The sequence below is a fragment of the Peromyscus eremicus genome, chromosome 22, assembly GCF_949786415.1.
Source record: "Peromyscus eremicus chromosome 22, PerEre_H2_v1, whole genome shotgun sequence".
Classification (NCBI taxonomy): Eukaryota; Metazoa; Chordata; class Mammalia; order Rodentia; family Cricetidae; genus Peromyscus; species Peromyscus eremicus.
This window is the reverse complement of record NC_081437.1, coordinates 7214839-7231287: the sequence shown is the minus strand read 5'-3', so window position 1 is coordinate 7231287 and position 16449 is coordinate 7214839. Positions and strand designations below refer to the sequence as shown.

Below are 16449 nucleotides of genomic sequence, written 5' to 3'. Positions count from 1 at the left end.
AGGCAAAAGGATTATGTATTTGAGGCCAGCCTGGAGTTTATTGCAAACCCCTGGCCAAATGTGTAATACACGACACGATCACAAACAACAACAACAAAATCAAGAGTGAGATCCAAATGAAGGCTGAAGTTTAGTTAATAGTAAATGTGCCAATGCTTTTATTTTATTTTTTGAGATAGGGTTTATGTAGCTCAAGCTGGCTTTGAATTTTCAGTGTAGCCAAGGATGACCTTGGAATCTGGATACTCCTGCCTCCACCTCCAAGGTTTAGCTCATGGTCTTGATAAGTGTACTAAAGTTTTATAACTTTATGTTTAGAGTGGAGCTGGGGTTGGACAGTGGTGGCACTTGCCTTTAATCCTAGCACTTGGGATGCAGAGGCAGGCAGATCTCTGTTTGAGGCCAGCCTGGTCTACAGATCGAGTTCCAGAACAGCCAGAGCTGTTACACAAAGAAACCCTGTCTCAAACAACAACTACAACAAAAACCAAAACAAGCAAACTAACAAAAATAAAGCAAAAGAGTGGGGTTGGGGAGATGGCTCAGTGGTTAAGATCACTAGCTGCTCTTGCAGAGGACCTGGGCTGAGTACCAGCACCCACATGGTGGCTCATAACTGTCTGTAACTCCAGTTCCAGGGGATCTGATGCCCTCTTCTGACTCTCTTGGGCACACATGTGGTACACAGACATTCATGCAGACAAAATATCTATACACATAAAATAAATTTAAAAAAAGATGCTAAGGATAGAGGAGAAAGGGTAAATGGGGTTTAGTTACTACTATTACAGCTTTTGTGATTACTACGAAATAAAAAGTGTATTAAAAAAATAGAATTCCTGCCAGGCAGTGGTGGTGCATGCTTTTAATCCCAGCTCTTGGGATGCAGAGGCAGGTGGATCACTGAGTTCAAAGTCAGCCTGGTCTACAGAGTGAGTTCCAAGATGGCCAGGGTGTGCAGAGAAACTTTGTTTCGAGAAAACAAAACAAAAGCAGAATTCCTGATCATAATAGCATGTCACCAGGACTCCAGGCTGGTATACAGCTGGTATATACCTGCCACATAGCATGTGCTCAATGTACAAGTCAGAGTTCTTTATAATTAAAATCCTTGTAGAAATTGCATAGTGCTTCATAAAGCACACACACTATATTTATTTAACTATTTCTTTTTTTAGTGGGTTTCCCAAGAATATTAATTGTATTGCCCCTATAGACAGAATATACTGTGGGGGGAAAAGACTTTGTCTTCTGAAATGATGCCTACCAGTCAGTGGTTCATTAGTGTTCCTGTATGAAAAGAATAATTTTGATCACATGAATTGATCACATCAGTATTGTTTGCACTGTGTTGACTTGATAAGATGGTGTGGTGATCCATGACTACTCTAAACTTGGCAGTAAGACTGTAGATCCTCTAAGGCCACTGCTTAGTGTGATGTCTGTCAGGTCAACAGCAACTAGGCAATATGGAGACCTGTGAACTTAGAAAACCAGGTGCCTCAAAGTCCCTGAGAGTTCCCACTTCAACTATCCCAGCTCTCTTAGATTCCACTTGACTCTGTGTTCTAACCTGCAGTTTGAAATTTATGGCCATAGACCCAATCCCAGTTTATGACAGTGACCGGCTCCAAAGAAAATGTGAGTCAGAACAAGTCATTTTGGAAGACCTTTGAAACTTTACCTCGCCACTCCTTCCTTAGTGACGAGTTTGTCTGCCTGGACCCTAGAAGATTCATAGATGGATTCTTCCCTGAGCTTTGGCTATTAGAGCTCAGAGCCAAGGTCAGCCACAGGGAAGGGCATCAGCTGGGACCTGAGTGTACACTGGCTTTACCTGGTACTGTCTATTGTGATGTCATGGAATCTCAGTCTAGAGACAGACACTCTGTAGTTGAGAGGGGCATAGGCTTGAGAAATGTCCCTAATATGGGGGCTCGCTTTCCCCCTGCCGACACATCTCAGCCTTACGCTACTCGGTTTCTTTGTTTATGGAATATGGGTGTTGTTTTCTTGGTATCAGAGCCAGACAAAGGTGGCAGCCAAGACAGAGGTACGTGACAGCCACTTTCTCTCGAAACTCACTTCTCTCCATGCTGGAACCCTATAGGTTTGTTTAAATGCCTATCCTCTGGGCCTTAGGAAGAACTGGATGGAGGGGAGAGGGGGGTTGAGACAGCGTTGATAGATGGCTTCCTCTTTTATTTTTGTTTCTTGTCTTGGTTTTCTGACACGAGGTTCCTCTGTGTATCCCTGGCTCTCCTGACTCACTCTGTACACCAAGCTGGCCTTGAACTCACAGAGATCTGCCTGTTTCTACCTCCCAAGTGCTGGGATAAAGGGCATGAGCCACCACTGCCCAGCTTGCCTTTCTCTTAATTCACTTCAAGAAGCGTTAGGATGGGCATGGTGCAGGAGTATCTCTCTGAGTTCGAGGTCAGCCTGGTCTACATAGTGTGTTCCAGGACAGTCAGGACTACACAGGGAGAGTCTGTCTCAGAAAACCAAGAAGAGGAGGAAGAGGGAAGAAGGAAGAAGAAAGGAGGAGGAGGAGGAAGAGGAGGAGGAGGAGAAAAGGAATAGGAGGAGGAGAAGGAAGAGGAAGAGGAGGAGGAGAAGGAGAAAAGAAGGAAGTAGTAGTAACGGTAGCTTTAGGATCTATTATCAAATAGACACCGAGGCAGAATGTACTAGATGCTGAGAAAGTGCTGTCTAGGAGCTCGAGCTGAAGTGACACATTCATATGACATAACTTTGGGAAAAAGAATGTGGTAAGGGTGCTGTGGGTATTGTCCATCACACGGGATGGGAGACAGACGGTAGAGTGACTTTGTTTTATAAAGAAAGATTTATTATCATATGACGAGACAAAGAAAATCAAGTGACACTTTGTTGTAGGATTTTTATTTCCAGAAGGAGTACAATTGTTTGAGTTCGTGGTGCACGTGTTTAACATGAGTAGGTCGTGCCTCTTCTGAGTTTTCGATCATGTGAGCAGACCATGAGTGACTGGCTCCCCCACAGTCCTGTGATCTTGCCCAGACTTGGCACACCCACCTCTTATTTTAGTGATTCCAGTGAGTGTGTGGTATCGCATTGTGATTTCCTGTGCAACCCCCATAACTAAACACCGAGCAGTGTCTCAGGTTTATTAGCCATTTGGAAATTCTCTCTTGTAAACTGCCTATTAAGTCATTTGTGCACTGTGTGTGTGTGTGTGTGTGTGTGTGTGTGTGTGTGTGTGTGTGTTAGGTGTGTGTTAGTAAGGATCAAATTCAGGTTATTGCTCATGCTAGGCAAAGCACTCTACCACTAAGCTACATCTCGGGTACATTTTTTTCCTTTTTTTTTGTTTATGTTTTTTGAGACAGGGTTTCTCTGTGTAGTTTTGCGCCTTTCCTGGATCTTACTCTGTAGCCCAGGCTGGCCTTGAACTCACAGAGACCCACCTGCCTCTGTCTCCCAAGTGCTGGGATTAAAGGCATGTGCCACCACCATCCGGCTTTCCTTGATTTTTATTGAGGATAATTTCAGGCAAATCAAAGGCACACAGAATTGGTAAATGAGCCTAGTTTGAACAAGGCATTCAATCCTTAGTATAAGAAAAAAATTAAAGGTGGTCTGATGAATCTTCAGAGACCTGTCACTCAATCATTTTGAGGCAATTCAGAAATAATTTCATGGTGAATGTTTTAGTATGTATATTTTGAGATCCTGCCCCACTCCACAAAGAAAAAAAAGAAAAACAGGTTAATCACAATATCATTATTACACCTAAAAATGTAACAATAAAATCTGAGTAATTCCTTAATACCTCAAATACTCCCCAGCATTTAAATTTCAATAGTCACTCAGAAACTTAATGGCATAAATTATTATTTAGCCCAACTCAATATTGAATGTTGAGATTGAACAATATGTTTCTGTATTCTAATCTACAGAGTCTCTCTTATTTTATTAGTTTCATTCATGTATTGGATAAAAGGGTCATTTCTCTCGATTTCACAATCAACATTTTGTTGATCAAATACCCATGCGGTATAGCCATACACATCTAGGCAACACTGATTGGACTTAGTGGGTTATAAAAAAAGAAAGCATGAAGTTGGGAGGTGGGTATATTGTGGGGTATGTATGGGGGAAGTTGGAGTGGGGAGGGGTGGGTATGATTATATTTTATTGTACACATGTATAAAATATTCTGAAATTAGGAAAAATGGTAATGCCCCTCCATGTCGTCAGTTGACAACTGGTGCCTCTCGTACTTCATGTGAGTGAGTTGAGATTTATCCAGAACTCATGTAGAAATGCATTTGCCAGAGGAGCAGGGTTGGAAAGTGTGACCTTCAAGCGGGTTTAATGCATTCTTTCCAGACTAAGGTCTCACAGGCATGGCTCCTCACTCTCTGAGGACTGGGTTAGCTGCCACAGGAGACGGGACCCCTTTTGTCTTCCACACACATCCACTTGCTCCTCTGCCTCTGCTGTGAGTTGAAGCTACGCAAAGACCTCACGCGAAGCTAAGGACATGCTAGCACTAGGCTCTTAGACATCCTCATGTGAAGGGAAGGACATGCTAGCTCTAGGATCTTAGACATCTGGAACCATGAAGCCAACTAAACCTCTCTCCCTCATAAATGAACTGATTATAAGTATTCTAATTCAGCAGCTCAAAATGAACTAAAACCATGAGGAAGTTGGTTCTAAGATTTATCAGAATTTGTTTTCTGGTAGGAAGAGGTGACATAGTTCATAGGTAATGATAATCATCAGGAGGCAAAAATGTGCGATTTGGCATGGCATTTTATTTTTATCTATCATCATCATCATTATCATCATCTAAATCTATCTATCTATCATCTATCTATCTTATCCATATTATCTACCTATCTATCTATCTATCTGTCATCTATGTCTATCTATTTACATATTTTATTGCTAAGGATCAAATCCAGAGCCTTGTGCTCTCTGCAAGCAGTCCACCACTGAACTACATCCACAGGCCTGGTATAATATTATAATTTCTTTTTTATTTTTTGAGACAGGGTTTTCCTGTGTAGCCCTGGCTTCCCTGGAATCCACTTTGCAGACAAGGCTGGCCTTGAACTCACACAGATCCACTTGCCTCTGCCTCCCAAGTGCTGGAATTAAAGATGTGCACTACCACCACCCCTTGTAAATACCATTTTATACAAATGATGCTGAAACCTGAGAATACAACAGATCTTTCCATACTGAGCTGCTTAGAGAACCCTGCTAAGTGTATCACTTTGACTTTATCCTCTTGTAGGAATATACTCTAAATCATGTCATGTGTAAATAACAACAGTTTTATTACCTCTTTTCCAACCTTATGTCTTGGTTCTTCTTGCCTTCATTTATGATTATGACTTCAGGTACAATATTCAGTAGCAATGTGTTGTGGGCATCTGTCTCTTTATTAAGTCAAGGACATTTTTCAATAATTCACCAGTTATGTATGTTTTTCAAATATTCTCTTCCAAATTAAGGAAGTTTTAGCAAGAATTAGTGTTAATTTTAAAAAAATCTAAAATTTTAAATTAAATCTCTTTATACTGGGTGCTAAATATTAAGTATATTTCCTGCCTCTATTTAGATGGTCATATATTTTTTCTTGTTTGTGCAATCAATGTACTGAGTTGCATGAGAATGTAAGATAATAAACCAGCTGTGAATTCCTAAGATATGTATAACACATTTGTAATGTTAGTCCCCATACTTTAATTAGATTCATTAGATTCAGTTTGCTGATATTTTGTTTGAGATTTATGCATCTATGCATAAATATATTGACTGGTCAGGTCTTAATTAGATTTTAGAATGATGATTGTTCCAGCTTGTTCAATTAAAAATAGAAGCAAATCCGAATTTCCATCTCATTAATATAACAGACTCCCTCAATATTCATGGAATTGCAAGGGTTTTTGGAGTTCTGTACTAAGAATCTGGAATAAAGACCAGGTTGTTCTTTATCACACACACACACACACACACACACACACACACACACATACATACCATACACAACACATGCACACACATACCCACACCACACACAAACACACACAGACACAGACACACAGACACACACAGCAAAGGAGGATATATTAAGGTTAAGAAATAGGCTCTCATAGCTCCTCTGAAATTCATAGACAAACTTGGGTAAGAGTTAATGTCATTGTCCCAAGGCCAAACTCTGCAGGACAGGACAGGCTAGAAAAATGGGTACACTTTTGTGTGCTTGAGTCTTGCGGAAGGATTCTTTCCTCTTCAGGGAGTTCTGGCCTCTGTCTGCTCTTAAAGCCTTCAGCTGATTGGGTGATGCCCACTCACAGTATGGAAGGCAATCTGCTTTAAAGTGTACTGATTTTAAATGTTAATCATATGTAAAATTACTGTCAAAGAAATGTTCTAGACTAATATATGGCCAAACAACTGGGCTCCATAGCCTAGCCAAGTCGGCATAAATTAACCATTACACTCTTTTTTCTTGCTTAGATTTATTATTATTTTTAAAAAGGTGTGTTGTGTGTGTGTGTATAAAATTGTGTGTTTGTGTAATTGTGAGTGTGAGCATGAGCACAGGTGCCAGCAGAAGCCAGAGGTGCTGGATCCCCCTGGATCTGGAGTTACAGGGGATTGTGAGCCGTGTGATATGGATGCTAGGAATCAAACTTGGGACCTCTGCAAGAGCAGTATGTGCTGTTGTTAACCACTGAACCATCTCCCCAAGCCTAATTCTTTGCCTCTTTTTTATCTGGAAAGAGTTTCATAACTTAAATAGTTCTTACATTTAGGTTTTCACTCCATCTCCAGTTTGTTTTTAAATATGATATGAAGTAAAAAGCCCAACTTCATTCCTTTACATGTGGTTATCCAGTTGTCTCAGCACCACTGGCTGAAGCTTATTCTTTTTGCATTGAATGGTCATAGTGCCTATGTAGAGAATCAGCTGACTTTTAATATTAGATTCCTTTGATCCTATAGGTCTATTTTTTAAATAAATTTTTTGGTTGTTTTTAGAGACAGGGTTTCTCTATGTAACAGTCCTGGCTGTCCTGGAACTCACTTTGTAGACCAGGCTGTCTTCGAACTCACAGAGATCCGCCTGCCTCTGCTTCCCAAGTGCTGGGATTAAAGGCGTGCACCACCACCACCCTACTCTAGATGTCTATTCTTAAACCAGTACCACAACTATTTTTGAGTACTGTAGTTTTGTACACCGTTTTTCTTTTTCTTTTTGGTTTTTCAAAACAGGGTTTCTCTGTGTAGCCCTGGCTGTCCTGGAACTCACTCTGTAGACCAGGCTGATCTCAAACTCACAGAGATCCACCAGTCTCTGAGTGCTGGGATTAAAGGTGTGTACCACCTTTAATTTTAAAAGTTTTAAAATCAGAAAGTATGGGTCTTCTGACTGTTCTTTTTATTTATTTTTTATCTATCTATCTATCTATCTATCTATCATCTATCTATCTATCTATCTATCTATCTATCTATCTATCTATCTATCTATCTATCTATCATGCATACAATGTACTGTCTGCATATATCCCTGCCTGCCACCATGTGGTTGCTGAGAACTCAGGACCTCTCTAAGAGCAGCCAGTGCTCTTAACCGCTGAGCCATCCCTCCAGCCCTAACTTCTTTTTCAATGTTGTTTTGGCTCCTGAGGGATCTCTGTAATTCCATAGGGATTATTAGGACAGGGTTTTCATTTATACAAAAAAGGTCACTGGGGTTTGGGTAGGGATTACACAGCATCCCTGCAGAATCTATAGATTGTGTTGGTAATGTCATTTTACCATCAAACCTTCCAATCATGAACAAAGGATGTCTTATTTACTATTTACTCTCTACAACATTGTTTTGTAGTTTTTCCATCTCATGACACAGCTACCTCCCAAACACCCCATCTACTAATACCATTACTTTGCAGGTTAGGATTTCAACATATCAAGTTGGGGGATAACATTGGACCCAATTTATGTTGTGGGGAGTTCCCAGGTATTTCTACTTTGTTGAGTGTCTTAAAAAAAAACACACACACATGAGTACATGTTTGGTTTTTCTGCACCATTGCTATGACCATGGCAACCCCCACTTTGTGTTATTAGTATGGTGTAGTGTATTGACCACTGTGCTATTTTGAAATAGTCCTGCATTATTTAAACATCATTTCACTGTGTGTATCTACTGTATCTGGTACTGTTACACTGCACACAGTCCCCTCCCTCCCCACTCTCCTTCACTGTCTCCCCACAGTGTCCTTAACTCTTCCAGTCATTTCTACTTTCATGGCATGTTTACATCTGTGAGGTTATGTACTCTATGAAATTAGGAACCACAAAGGAGAAGAATCATTTGATGTTGTCTTTCTGAGGCTGGCTTAGCTGCTTTATAGGAGTTCCTATAAAACATCCCTTTTCCTGAGAAAACTATGTAACCTTGTTCTTGGTGACAGAAAAAGTGCATTGTGTATACACACACATTTAACATCCATTCCTCCATTGTTGCACACATAGGTTGGTTCCATAACTCAGTTATTATGTATAGTGCTGCAGGAAATGCTGATGGGCATGTGTCTCTGTCACATTAAACCTCCACACATTCTTTGGATAAATTCCAAACACTCAGATTCATCATCATTCTGTAAGTTCTGGCCAGCCCAGTAGGTGTACTATGCTTATGTTTATTAACAAATTTCTGCACTCTATCTTACATTTTTGAGTAGTTCCACTAAGTTTGTACTTAGGTAGGCACTTGCTTTCTTATAGCACATTCAAGAATTTATCCTGGACTGGAGAGATGGCTCAGAGGTTAAGAGCACCGAGTGCTCTTCCAGAGGTCCTGAGTTCAATTCCCAGCTTCCACATGGTGGCTCACAACCATCTGTAATGAGATCTGGCACCCTCTTCTTTGTACATAATAAATAAATCTTAAAAAAAAAAGAATTTATCCTGTTGTTTTCTCATGCCCTATATTTCTAAGAACACGGCAGCTCTTCCCCTTACTGCTCATGTGGATATGATAACTCTTTAATTCGGGGCCAAGTATTAAGATTCTTCCTTTCCGTTTTCAGCATTTTTGAATCTACTTAATTCAGCTGTTCTTCGGCTTCTGCTGTCCTAACACTTACATATCAATGCTTCTCAGTTCTCACGAGTTTCTAGTTATTAAGTCAAAAAACAGACTGCTTCAAAGCAGTTTTTAGGGATGAGGAGATCTGTCAGTCAGTAAAGTACTTGCTTTACAAGCATGAGGACCTGACTTCCATCCCTAGAATTGTGTAAGAGATCTGTGCTCAGTGGTACGCACTTGTAATACCAGCACTGGGCTGGGGGTAGAGACAGGCGTATCCTTGGGGCTTTCTACCCAGACAGTTCAGATCTTGACAAGCTCCAGGCCAATGAGAGACTTTGTCTGAAAAATCAAGGTGGGTGGCACCTGAGGAATGATGCCTGAGGCTGACCTCTGGCCTCCATGTGCACATGCCACATAAGCAGGCACACCCCTGCACACTTGTTTAACCTTGTGCACATGCACAGACAAAAAATTCACATTATTTTTCACACTTGAATTCTTTCATAAAAATTGAGATTTTTTTTTGTATTTTATGTATATGAGGATTTTGCCTGCAAGTAAGTGTACAGGTGCACCACATGTTGCCTGGTACTTCCAGGGGTCATAAGAGATCAGATCCTCTGAAACTGGAGTTGAAGTTATAAGCCACCATGTGGGTGCTGGGAACCGAACCTGGGTCCTCTGTTAAGTGTAGCCCCTGCTCTTAGCGGTTGAACCGTCTCTCCAGCCCCTCGACATTTGAATTCTCAACCCACTTAGAGCCCATCTCTGAATCCCATATTGAGAAATGATCCACTTTTATTTTTCTCACTGTTTGCCACTGTCTTAGTTTCTATTCTGTCGCTGTCACAGAATGCCCTAACAAAAGAGCCTTAATGGGTCAAGGGTTCACTTCAGCTCACCATCACCCAAGGTTATGGTCCATTGGTCCATCGTGGTAGAGGAGGTCACAGCTGCAGGGGCTTAGGCTAGCGAGTCACATTGCATCTGCAGTAAAGAAGCGGAGATGAGTGATGAGTCCAAACTGTAGCTCACTTCTCTTTCCCCACTGACTCAGTCTAGGATCCCAGTCAGAGAATGGTGCCACCACAGTGGCACCCCAGGTATGGTTATCAAGACGGTTCCCCATGGGCATGCTCGGAGGCACAGGTCCACATGATTTTAGATTTTCGCAAGTTGACAGCACTTATCACAGCTATGGAAGCATTTCTTGTCACTATGTGGAGCTCTCTTCAATTAAGCTGCCATATGTAAGTGAATTTATTTCAGAGCTGGGTTTAGGGTTTTTTGTTTGTTGTTTTGAGACAGGTTTCTCTATATAGCCCTGTTTGTCTTGGAACTCACTATTTAGACAAGGCTGTCTCCAACGCAGAGAAATCCTTCTGCCTCTGCCTCCTGATTAATTCAGAACTTTTTTGTTTTTAAATTCTACCTGCCTGCTCCTGTTCTTATGAACTTGTTTTATGGTATGTCTTAATTTTTGGTCCAGTAAATTGCTCCCTTACACTTCTGTTTGTGGTTACTTTTGGTTATTAGCAGACCTTTCTTTTCATTTATTTACTTATTATTTACATTCATGGTATTCATTAATTACACTCATGATATTAATTACATTTATGGTGTTCATTGATTACATTTGCAATAACTGTATTTATGATATTCATTAATTACATTAATTGTATTGATTTATTACATTCATGATATTATGTCCTGATACTACTGTCCATTTGTGGGACTTTTCCATCACATAAAACAGAGATTCTGTACTTAGGAAATCATTGCTCTATATTCCTTTCTTCTCCATCTTGAGATAACGTCTAATCTCTCTGTCTCTATGAAATTGTATATTCTATATATTTCATGTAATACAATTCTATAGTATTTGTCCTTTTTTTGAATATAAAACCATTTTATGTACAACTGCAGGAGAAATAATACACAGATAGCTTGAACATAAAAACAGGTTATAATTCAAGTTCAGAGTTATTTTAAACAAGTCAGTTCTTTTCATCTACCATAGTGGCCTCAGGGATTGAACATAGGTTGCCAACGCTTGGCAACAGGTGCCTTCAGCCATTGAGCCATTTTGCTGGCTCCCGCATGGCATCTTACCTGTGTAGTTGACTGTTTTCCTTACTAATGCAAGTCTCTAGAGCACAGGACTCATATTTACCTCTAGAGTCTCAGGACTACACACAATAATCTAGGACTTAGGTTTGTTTAAACACTTACTAATTTGTATGTGGGTGCACGCATGGACAAATGGCATGCACGTGGAGGTGAGCACAACTTGTGCAAATTGCTTTTCTCCTTTTACTATGTGGGCTCCAGAGATGGGACTCATGTCATTAGAATCGGTGTCAAACACCTGTGCCCACAGAGTCATCTTGCTGGTCCCTTAGGATATGTAATCCATTATTCACAACTAAATAAATGAGATGGTAACTAATGATATGTTTGCAGATGACAACTGATAAAACATATCGCTATCCTCTAGATAAGATGAGATGTGTTGTCAATAAAATCCCCAAACTAGAATGTAAACCTGACTTGGTTTCTTTTTGTGTGTTTCTAGACTTCCAAGCAACAAAACAGATCTCTAAAACAGATCCGGAAACTCAGAGGTAAGAATGATTCTATCCTTATGGGGCAGCTCAAGGCTGATGACGGATCAACTGTGGACCTGTTTTAGGACTCTTTCCACATGAAGTGGAAGAAAGTTGAAAAAGAGGGTGTGCCTGGAGAGTACGCCCATCTCTCTGACATCTTTCCTTCCAAAGTCAGTCAGACAGCTCCATCCTCCATTGTTTCCTTTCCTTGGGCTTCTCTGTCCCTACATCTTCATGTAGAGCCCAAAGTATGGGAGAGGAGGATGGACAAAGATGAACTACCAAGAGTGTGGTGCAGGAGGTCCATTACCTTTATTCCTCTACCACGGATGTGGATGTGGGACAGACATCTTTGAAGGGGAAGGTATATCGGGATCTCTGTGTTCCCCCAGCGCTGTGTTCCCAGTCCGGGCTTCTCCTGGGTCACTTCTAGTACATGATGAAGACAGGATAGTATGCTTAAAAAGCAAAACAAAACTCGATAGCTGTGCTGTACCACTCATCAGCTTCACGATGGGTGTGACTCTATCTTTGCTCCCCTAATTGTTAAATGAAGGGGGTTCTGTTAGATGACGTCAGCAGTCACTATGCTAACAGTTTCTTGGCTCCTGTTACAGTTTCACGGTTGGAAGAAACAGAGATGAACGTCAGTGTAGCTGATCTGACACGGTAAGCAGAGTCTGTCTACAGACTGTCCTGTGACAAATACCCATGCTGACTAGTTTCCTGTCACCGTGATACAAGCTGCCATCATTTTGGAAGAGGGAACCTTAATTGCTCCCCCAGATTGCCCTGTTGGCAAGCCTGGGGAACATTTTCATTCTTTTTTTTCTTTTTTTCATTTTCTTTTTTTGTTTTTTTCATTTTTTTTTGTTTTGTTTTGTTTTTTTGTTTTCAAGACAGGGTTTCTCTATATATAACCCTGGCTGTCCTGGAACTCGCTCTGTAGACCAGGCTGGCCTTGAACTCAGAGATCCACCTGTCTCTACCTCCCGAGTGCTGGGATTAAAGACATGTGCCACCATGCCTGGCTGCATTCTGTTAATTGATGATTGATGTGCGAAGGTCCAGCTCACTGTGGGTGGTACCACACATGAGCTAGTGGTCTCAGGGGGTACAAGAAGGCAGGGTGAGCAAACCATGAAAGCAAGCCAGTAAGCAGCTCCATGGCCTCTGAATCAGCTCCTGCCTCTTGAATCCATCTTGCCCTGAGTTCCTACCCTGACTTCCCTCAGCAATGGAGTATCACCTGGGTGTTGTAAGCTAAAACAAACTCTGTCCCCCCAACTTGTTTATGTTCATTGGGGTTCATGACAGCAATAGAATTTCTACCCGTGACACCATCTTCATTGTGAATGCTGTACGTAAAATACCTGGCACTCTGACTTCATTTACTCTGAGAGCAATTGCCTCCTTCCTAAATTATCTTTCTATTCCTACTGTAATGTCACTTCAGTTCCACTGACATACTCTGCTGTGTCCAGTATTTCAGGACTTCCTACTGACTGGACCCAGGAATATGTATTCTGGTCAATAGACAGGAGTCTTCGACAGATCTTCCAACATCTGGATAATGCAAGGTCAGGAAACAGAGTTACTAGGCAGGGGGCGGTGTGTGTGTGTGTGTGTGTGTGTGTGTGTGTGTGTGTGTGTGTGTGTGTGTGAAAGAGAGAGAGAGAGAGAGAGAGAGAGAGAGAGAGAGAGAGAGAGAGAGAGGAAAGAAAGTAAAGGAAGGAGGTAAAGGGAAAAAGTTAGTTTGAGGAGCAGTGGAGAACTATTTTGTGAGCTTTATTTGTTTTATGTTTTCTCCGTACGGATATTTTTCCCACAGGTAAGTGTGCACCACATGCATGCCTGGTGCCCACAGAAAGCAGAAGGGGGTATATGATCCCCTGGTACTGGAGTTACAGATGTTTGTGGCCTACCATGTGTGTGTTGGGATTCAAACTTGGGTCCCCTGGAAGAGCAGTCACTAAGTCACAGCTCTTAACCTCTGGGCTATTTCTCTAGGCCTCACGGTGTAAATATATGTGTATATTTTATTCATTTGTATTTTTTGCATGTGTGCACATGGATGCCACATCATGTATGTGGACAAGCCACAGGAGTCAGTTCTCTCCTTCCAACATGTGAGTCTTAGAGCTCAAACTCAGGTCATGCCAAGCACAGGTGTGTGTGTGTGTGTGTGTGTGTGTGTGTGTGTGTGTGTGCGTGAGTGCGTGCGTATGTATGTGTGTGTGTGTGTGTGTGTGTGTGTGTGTGTGTGTGTGTGTGTGTATGTGTTGTGTAAAACTTGGGTGTCATTTCTGGGAGCCATCCACCTTGTGTTGTGAAATAGAGTCACTCCCTGGGACTCACTGATTAGCCTTGGCTGTCCAGTGAGGCCCAGGGCATCTACTTGTCTCTGCATGCCCAGCACTGGGGAACTGTGTTCTTTTATTTTCCTGTGGGTTCTTGGGATGGAACTCAGCTTCTCTATTTGTATAGCATGTACTCTACTGACGGGCTCGTCTACTTTGCTCTTGGCGGAGGAATTCTTTACATAAATAATTGATGTTTGTGGATGCAACCCCTCTTTTCCTTCTTCTCTCCCTTAGACTAAAAATATTCTGGATTTGAACTAGACACTCCCTCCCTTCTCTCTAACTTCTCCTACTGATTCCAAAGAAAATGAAAACATTTCTCTTTGTTTCTCAGATCAACACTTATGGAGCTGAATGTTTCAGAATCCCAAGATGTGACTTCTTCCTCCATCTCTGACATTGTGGTTCAGGAGATTGTCCCACCCAGCTGTTACTGTAAAAAGGGAAAGACTTCAACTGACTACAGCATGTCCTCTGCATCATCCAACAACAGCTCGAGCCTGTCTTATCTTCCCATGTTTCCTGAAGGGACAGCTTGGCAATTCCAGAGCGATAGTGGACCTGTTTCCTCCCAAAAGGAAGCATCTATGCCCAGGAGCCCTGGCACATCCCTGCCTACTTCTCAGCTGACAGATCCTGAGAAATCGGATCTCTCTCCGAATTTGGCAGTTCTTCGTCCCTTCCAAGCTCAAACTTCCTTTATTAGCTCTATTTTAGAATCCTTAGATCCTTGCGAACAAGAGAAAACAAAAGATAAGGGAAAGACTCATTGTCAATCAAATCGTGGGTCAGATTCTGATTTGGATGAGAGTCCAGGACCCCTAGTATGGGCTCCACTCCAGCTCTCTCCTTTGATCAGAGGAGAACTGGAAGGACATATGCCTCAGAAGGTTTCTACTTTGGGACAACAAGTGATGCCTCTGCCTGTGGAGAAATCCTGGAACATACTCAATCATTTCATGGATGTACAAGGAGTCCCTGAAGAAGAGCTCCCGAAAACTCAGTTACCTACACTCATCCCTGAGAGTGTTGAGCAAAATACCAACACATCTCCAGATCCTCCATCATTTCATCTCCACATGAACATTGGGGTGAATTCTGAAGTCCATAGGACGGAAGCAATCATTTCACAGCCATTTCCCTCAAACAGGCAGTCACAACCCGAGGATGACCGCCAAGAGCTTAGATAGAATCCTTTAGTTATATCAACGGGCACACCATCTCCCAGAAATTTAGGAGTTAACATAATTCAGGAAGAACAAGCTTTAGTGAAAAAGGATTCAAAGCATGTGTTAGAGCTGAATATAGAGCAGAGGGTCATAGGTCTTCCAGAAAAAAAGGCTACAGACACATAAGGCGCAGCTAACTAATGTGGAGCTGACACCCAAGATACCACGTTCTGCCACTGACAGAATAAAGGTCACTCCATTGGCATTGCTTCAGGTTATGGACTTAATGGCAATAACCCCAGAATCACAGTCGGAGCTGATAGACTCTGTGGGGTTTTCCCCAGAGCCGCCAAATCAAGCAGAAACAGTGAGTGTAACTCCTCAGCCATTGAAACTAGTAATTGAACCAATAAAAGTAACCCATCTTCAGCATCAAACCACGAAATTAAGGAGCATGGCCTCAAGACTGAGTCAAGTCACAGATGACCTGGAGGTAACTCCTGTGGCATTGTTTCACGTCATGGATTCCATGGAGATGATTGACAAATTAAGTCCACATGGCATAGAACCAGTAGGAGTAGCCCCACAGCCACAATACCAAGTCATGGAATCAGTGAAGATGGATACATTGCATAACTATCAAGCCATAAGACCAGGAAGTATGAGTACACCACTACAAATTGTAGAGCCTCAAACCAAAGAGTCTCTGCAATTGACTTCTGGGTTACAGGGTCAAGTTGAAGACTCCGTGGGGACTATGCCACAACCTCAAGGCACAGAGTGTGTGTCACTGACTCCAAAGTCACATCATCAAATAATGGAATCCAGGAAAACAATCCCAGCACCACCAGATCAAGGTGCAGTACCTATAGGAAGGGGCCAAAAGCATCAAGTTCCAGAAGCTGAAGTAGTGCCAGTCATACCACTGCTACAGGAAATGGAATATTTGGGGGGGGGGGAGCACAATCCCACAGCCTAAGGTGAGGGATTCAATGGACTTTCCCCCAGAACTACAGAATGTAAAATCTGAGCACCTAATCCCAGATCCAAGATTGCAAACTGTGAAATCTGTGGACATAACCATAGATTCAGTACCAGAAATGGAAAAATATGGACCACCAACCTCAACAGTGGTATGTATGGATTTGGCCCCAGAACTGCATCAGCAGATCACACCATACACATACACAATATGAGGAATTAAC

The 16449-nt window shown here is 41.9% G+C and overlaps 1 protein-coding gene across 1 annotated transcript; it reads left to right on the top strand.

Moving 5' to 3' along the window:
- The first annotated feature begins 1793 nt into the window (after nucleotides 1–1793).
- LOC131897448 (uncharacterized) lies at nucleotides 1794–16195 on the top strand. Its single transcript, XM_059248370.1, has 5 exons — nucleotides 1794–2053; nucleotides 11679–11727; nucleotides 12330–12381; nucleotides 13197–13292; nucleotides 14410–16195. Exons 1-5 carry the CDS (start codon nucleotides 1919–1921, stop codon nucleotides 15263–15265), a joined length of 1188 nt encoding a protein of 395 aa, XP_059104353.1. The 5' UTR covers nucleotides 1794–1918; the 3' UTR covers nucleotides 15266–16195.
- The last annotated feature ends 254 nt before the right edge of the window (nucleotides 16196–16449 follow it).